Genomic DNA, 7,500 nt, shown 5'->3' with positions numbered 1-7,500 from the left:
CTACATTGTTTATTTTATTTACTATTTTGTATTTTTTTTTTTTTAAATTTTTTAATCTTATGTTATTTATTTTTTAATTTATTTATACTATTTTATTTTTTATTATTAAGTTGTTTATTGATTTTTCTTTATTTATTTTTTTTTAATTTAAATATTTATTTTTAATTTTATTTTTAACTAACAATAATTTTTATTTATTTCTTTTATTTATTTGTATTATTATATTTATATTATTTTTATTATTATATTTTATTTGTTATTTATATTATTTATTTTTTTTTTTAATGTTTACATTTTTTATTCATTTGTCTTATTTTATTTATATTTAGTTTATTTATTATGTTTTATTTTTTTATTATTAATATATTTATTGATTTTTATTAATTATTATATATTTATTTATAGATATTTATTGTTCTATATTTATTTATTTTATTTTTTATTTTAGTTATTGTTAATTTATTAATTAATTTTATTTATTTTAATTATTTTATATAACTTGTTTTATTAAATTCTTCTTATTAATTAATTTTGTATATGATTTAATGTATTTTAATTATTTTTTATTTATATTTTATATTTATTTATATTTTATTTCATTTTTTTAGTCATTTTATTTATCTTTTTATTGATTTAATTTTATTTATTTTGCTCTATTTATTTTATTTATTAATTTTATTTATTTTTTTAATTATTTAATCTTACTTTTTATTATACGCCTTATTTTATTTTATTAATTCATTTTTATTTATTATATTTTAATATAATTTAGTTTATTTTTAATTTCATTATATTATTTAATTAATTTTTTCATTATTTATTCTATTCAATATTTATTTTTTATTTATTTATATTATTTATTTTTCCAATTTCATTTATTTTATTATTGATTTCGCTTTATTTATTTTTTAATTAATATATTTAGTTTTTCATTATATATAAATTTATTTATAAATTAATTTTTTAATTTATGTTACTTATTTATTTTTCTTTTCATTTATTTATTGTATTCATATTATTTATTAATTTTTCTTTTTTGTTTATCTATATTATTGATTTCATTTATTTATTTTTTGTTTATAAAACAATAATATATGAAAATATTTGTAATAATTTCTAAAGATAATTTGAAATCTCTTTAGCGTGCCTAACATTTTAAGCGTCGGACTTAAATTTAGCTTATTGCAAACCACTCTCTATTCAGTCTCCACATGAAAATTCCAAATACCCCAAAAATAGGCGTTTTCATTTGAATATGCTTTCGGCCAATTAGAAAACGTTTGAGGTTTTTGTTTCTTCATACAACAATTTAACACTTAAATATGTACGCCATTTGGAAAATTAATATGACAAACAAATTAAACAGAAACACACACTAAAACACCCAACTACACCACCGGCATAACCGATGTACTAAAAAACAGTCACTAAGCCTACCCCACAAAGCGGTGCTTAGTCCAAAAGATGGTGGTGGTCGGTCGTCATCGTTGTCGTATTGCGCTCTGCGGTTGACGTAATCATTAATACTAATGTGTCTCGCATTATTGTTATTACTTTGGCAATTAGCACCTCACGCACTACTTGTCTGCTGTCCAGTTGGTGGCCATTGGCGTTTTGGTCGTCGTTTTAATTCCTTTTCTGCTTTTGCCTTAGAGCTTTTAACATAAAACTGCATAAAAATTATCGCATAAATTGAAATAAATAATACATGGCAATGTTATTTAAAGACTTAAGTGATGTTGTTGACTGACTCACTAAGCGATTCAGGCAAACACACTCACACACACACATTTAGCAAAAGTTATGTAAATTTCCAAGCCATATTGTAAAGAATTACACAAAAACTCAATTTCCAGCTTGGAATTCCAGCAATTGAATGTCAGGCGAGACTTAAAGGCTGCTGCCAAAGAGTGGTGATTAATAAAAAAATATGTTTTGGCCCAGTTGATTAAGTTACTTGGTTTAGTTACTGCTGTTATTGATAAGCCTGACAATCGCTACTTTGTTGTTATAAATCTCACATGATTTGTTATGTTAATTAATTTGAAAGCAATGCAACAACAACAACAACAACAACTATATTGCTATTCCTAATATAAACAAATAATAATTGTTAGAAGAAAAACAAAAATATTTGTTTTATTTATTATGCATTCCTAGGCATGATGTTGTTGTAATTTTAATTGAAATTATATTGAAATGAATTTATTTTAGTTTTGCCTCCGTTTTTTGCATCTTTCAAAACATCTAGTTGAAAAAACAACAACAACAGCAGCAATGCAATTAAATCATTTGCAATTTCCTGTGCAAATCTTAAAGCTTGCACAAAAAACGTCAATATCATGCATGCACACACTCACAGCACAATTGGCCATTTTATTATATTAACTGGACAATGGCCACCACCACCACCATTGCCATCACTTGAATATTAAACAAACTCCTGGCACACCAAGTCTAGTAGAGATTTTGTTAATAAATCACATTTAGTAGATTTGTTGTTGGTTTTTTTTTGTTTTCGATTCACATACTGACATTCAAGTCCAACATTTGTAGTTTTACATTTTGTCAGAGCAACTGAAATGAACTGAAACGACCGACTGGCTGCCACAGTTATAGTTTTATGGCAAATGCATTCTATTGCCATTATGTCAGAGCCAAGCACAAAAATTTTCAAAACTCTCATATGTATATCGCTAAAGAGTCTGTATCTTATCTCAAAGTGAATAGTTTCTTTATGTATTTCCTTTTCCCCGTCTCTTTGCCATAGCCATAGTTTCGTCATTGTTGGTGTTTTTTGCAGCTACCACCTCAGTATATCGTAGCTTGGCTGGCTTTGGCTGGCTTTGTGCAAAAAAGAGGCTTATTAAAGTATTAAAATTTATTGCAAATGTGCTAAATAACTAACGAACAAAAATTTCCATAAAATATTGAAATATTATTAGAAAAAACACAACAACAACAACGACGATTTATAATATTGTTAATGTTGTTGTTATTTAATTTTACATTTTTTGTTCGATGTCTGTTGCTGTTGTTGTTTACAAACTATCAGGTCAATTATGACACTTGTTTTGTTAACAAAAAAGTAATAATTCAATTTGAATGTGTATAGTTTTAAAATGTAGTGTTTGTTGTTGTTGCTACAAAGGAATAAAAACAAAAGTAAGATTCTTTAGTTATTGCTGTACATATTTTTAGGTTTATGTTTGTTGCTTAAGTCTTTCTGGCTAAAATAGGTTTATGCCTAAAGAAAGTTCATTCCATATTGTGTGCAAAAAAGAAGAGAAATGAAAGATATACTATCTCTGATATGAAAAATTTTTATACTAAATATTTTGGGCATTTGTCTCTCTCTCGCTCTCTCTGAGATTCCTATAGTTATTCTCCTTTCCTTGCAAGAAAGTTTTTGTCTTAAATCTTTCGTTTTATAATTTACCATGAAATATGTTGTCTTGTTTAAATGAAATCTAATTTAAATATTTTTGCAATACCATTGTAATGAAACGAAAGACTTAAGACACAAGCACGGCAGTTCACCATATACAGACCCTAATACGTTTGGGTTTTTCTTCATCTTCTTCAGCTTAACATTCCTTTTTAGACTTCAACTGAAGGCAAGGAATTTCTTTAAGAATTCCCTTGACAAATTAGTTATGCCTACACCAAAGATATGTTAACAATTAGTCTGTCCAAGGCCTTAAAACAGAAGAAAACGGCAAGAAAGAAGAAAAAGAAAAAAATTGCAATTTAATAAAGTCTCAAAACTTCCTTATAACTAACTGCTAAAGAGAATCTATAAGGGGAAGAGGAGAAAATGTGATGAGCTTACAAAATCTAATAAAGCAAATCTTGCAAGCTATGGCAGGTGTGGCACGTACCGCAGCATTCATTGTCTTTCTTTCCTAGCTAGCCATCACATAAATCCAAACATTTTACATAGCTACCCCAGCTATTGTCATTTGTTAGAAGACCATAACTGTTGGTTGTGCGAATCCTTATTATGGATATGTAACTGTGTGCCGTTCGTTGCATACTGCGTGCGGCCAAGCTACAATTCAACCTCTACTTAATTAATTTCCTTTTTGCTTAGTCAAAGTAACAAATAATAAGATTTTTTCCCCATTGCTAAAGCCTTAGACATTGTTGTGGCGCGTTTTGTGGAAAAAATGTTTAAAATTGCCAAATACATTTATGGTGTTGTTTAAAATGTTTGAGTTAATGTTATGATGCCTGCGACTGTGTGTGTATGTGTGCGCACATGCTTAAATGTCTGTGAAATTCATTTACAAATTGTCGGTTAAATAAAAATCCACCTTGCCATGATGATGTCCGCTACATGTGCCAGCTAAGTTTTAACGATAATGTCACATTTACCAGCAGCATAATCTTGTGGATTCTCTCCCCCTCCACACAAAAGACTTTTGTTGTTTAAAACAAAATGACGGCTGCAAATCTCAGCAGCGTATTGTGTGTGGAAAGAAAGAAAGATGGCAAAAATCATCATAATATTATTTTATGCAACGGTTGTAAGGTGTCCAACCAACCACCACTTGTTGCAGGGTATTTGCAGTTTTGCAGTTATTGTCTTTGAAACATCAGGTCTAAGTGTCTGTGCCATGCTGAGATGAAGCTTCTTTTGTTGTGGGCCTACTGGCAGTGATGGCAATGTAAAGCAGCAACATCGTATGTGACGTACAGCCTAAGCGAGCGAGTGAGTGAGTGAATGGTGGCTCTGCCCTAAGCTTTATTTGGTAAAGCCTGTGTTCGCTAATTAATTCCCATTAAACGCTAGTGGCTGTTTTGGTTGGCTCATTGGTTGGTTGGATGGATGGATGGATGTTTGGCTAGATGGATGGATGGCTGTATGGATATGTGTTTGTTGTGCGTTATTGCACTTTGCCATTAAAAATGGTTGACGCTCTCCAAAACCCAAGTGTGGTGGCTGGCTGGCCGGCTACATGGCTCAAATGTTGGCACAATGATTATGCGTTTTTTTTTCTACTTCTTCTTCTTCTGTTTTTGTTTCAAGCACCAAACAACCAGCAGCTGTAACCCAGCATCCGTTTGTTGTTGTTGATGATGATGGATTTTCCTTTAGATTGCCCCTTTTGTATAGGAATTGTGCGTAACTGTATGCCTATATATATGTATTTATATTTACGTGTGTGTTTGCCTCATTTTATTTTGCAATGGCATTCTCGAAATTGTTTTAAACACATTTCCATTGAAACCAAAAAAAGTAAAAAAATTAAAAAAAAAAACAAACAAAACAATTACAACAAATCTACAACTCAAGCTCACACAATATACGCACAATAATCAAATAAACAAAAACAAAATAACAGCAACATCATGTATAGAGGCCTCCTTGGCAGCGTCATCATCAGCTAGCCAGCCAGTCAGCCAGTCAGCCAGCAAGCGACAGCCAAAGCAAACAAGCACTTAACAAGTTGTATAATTGAAGTTGTGCTCGCATACTTAAGTCTGTGATGTGCGTTACAATGATATTAAATAAAAATTAAATGTTTGGCCCGTTGACCGTTTGGCATCTTCTGAATCGACTTCTTCGTCTTCCTTCGTACGTTGTGCAGTTGTTGTGTGATTTTCTGCTAAAGATTTATTGTAATGTTGGCTTAGAAAAACACAAACACACACACAATACATTTATGCTACTAATGTTAGATGCTGTGGTCGGTCATCATCACCATAATGGTCAAGTAGCGAAAACTTTAAAGCGTATGTAGTTTTCATTTAAGCGTCTTTTTTTGTTTGTTTTGTTTCAACTTCTTTCTAAGCAGTTAGTATTTTCCATTGGTCTTATGGCAATTAATAGCCAATGACAAATGTTGCTGCCAAATACATAACTGCATCATGGCAACAATTGCATTGGCATGATTTGCTGAAAACTTTAGCCGTTTTGGCTGTTGTTGTTGCTTCTGGTTGTTGTTGTATTATTATTAGTTTTTATTGAACTCTTGTGCTTCTTTATAATTTCTATTTATGTTTATGATTTCCTTATGATTTTTCATTGGGCAAAAATATTGCCACTTTTTTCCAATTTCCTGCTAATGTTATTTTTCTAATGTACCGTTATTTTGTCATTATTTTTATTCTTTGCAGATTAATATAGCCGTGCAATGTTTAAGTACAGATTTTAGCAGTCAAAAAGGTGTTAAGGTAAGTTGAATCATTTTTTTTATTAGATCATTTAGCGATAATTTTTTTATATATAATAATTTTTTATAAAATTTTTTTATAACAATTTTTACATAAAAATTAAATCAAAAAATTCCAAGCTCTTGAAATATTCGTACCATAGACAAGACATCTTTAATTTGATATTCGTTAAAAACTGATATTTAAAGGGTTTCTTTATTATATAATATTTTGTATACTTTTTGACATAAAAAATAAATCCAAGCCTTGACATATTCGTACCATAGACAAGTTCTCTTTAATTTGATATCATCCTTACAAAACTTATATTTCAAGCGTTTGTTAGGTGTTTGTCCGTTCCTTGTAAAAAAGTTTCTGTCTTAAGTCTTTCGTTTCATAATACACCTTGAACGATTATGTCTTGTTGAAATGAAATCTAATGTAAATATTTTTGTAATACCATTGTAATGAAACGAAAGACTTAAGACACAAGCATGTCAGTTCACCATATACGTTTGGTTTTTCTTCAACTTCTTCAGCTTAAAATTCCTTTATCTGATGCATTTCTACTTGCCTTCACCAAATAGATGCTAATAATTAACCAGCCCAAGGCCTTGAAGCGAGAAAAAGCAAAGAAGAGGACAATAAAAAATGCAACTTAATAATGTCTCAAAACATCTATATAATTTTCTGCTAAAGAGAATCCAAATCGCTGAAATTTGGCAAAAGCCAATCCTTAATAACATTCAAAAAAATTTCAATATCGTTCAACTTGTTTATATAGCCTCCATAGAATGATGGCGCCCCATTTTTAGTATTTAGAATAATTTTGGAACTGAATTTTGGTATGACCGAAATTTGGTATTTGGTCTTCCATAGAGAAAAACCCCATTGTTGAAAAAATCTTCCATGTACTGAAAACATCTTTGGTGACACCGTGGTACAATGGTATGCAAACGGATCATAACATTTTCAACTGTGTCTCAAGTGGTATCTGAAGTCACGTCCTTCGGACTCGGCACTAAAAACAATGTCCAATATAATTAAGCTAAATATGAATTAGGTGCACTCATTGGTATAAGATAAGGCTTAAGTCTCGTTTAGGGACACCTCTCGGATCGGGCTGACATTTTTACCATAGGTAGTCCTTGGGACCCTGATCACAAGTATATATAGTAAAATGTCAAGTAAAAATAGTAAAATGTCAAGACTCATATCTCGGGAAGTATGGACTTCCCCCTAGAAAGATATATATAGTTGTGATCAGGGTCCCAAGGACTACCTATGGTGAAAAGTTCAGCCCAATCTGAGAGGTGCCCATAAATAAAGTAATGGTGTTAA

The 7,500-nt window shown here is 30.1% G+C and overlaps 1 protein-coding gene across 11 annotated transcripts in view; it reads left to right on the top strand.

Annotated features, from left to right (window-relative positions):
- Positions 1-7,500, top strand: part of grh (grainy head) — a 423,741-nt gene that overhangs the window by 385,409 nt on the left and 30,832 nt on the right. For all 11 annotated transcript variants that reach the window (XM_073956301.1, XM_073956299.1, XM_073956297.1 and 8 more), the window contains one exon: positions 6,124-6,180. In XM_073956301.1, the coding sequence (XP_073812402.1) occupies positions 6,124-6,180 (57 nt within the window). The remainder of the gene's footprint in view (positions 1-6,123; positions 6,181-7,500) is intronic.

The sequence above is a fragment of the Musca autumnalis genome, unplaced genomic scaffold (assembly GCF_047663935.1).
Source record: "Musca autumnalis isolate F117 unplaced genomic scaffold, ASM4766393v1 scaffold_5, whole genome shotgun sequence".
Lineage (NCBI taxonomy): Eukaryota > Metazoa > Arthropoda > Insecta > Diptera > Muscidae > Musca > Musca autumnalis.
This window is presented reverse-complemented; position numbering and strand designations above follow the sequence as displayed.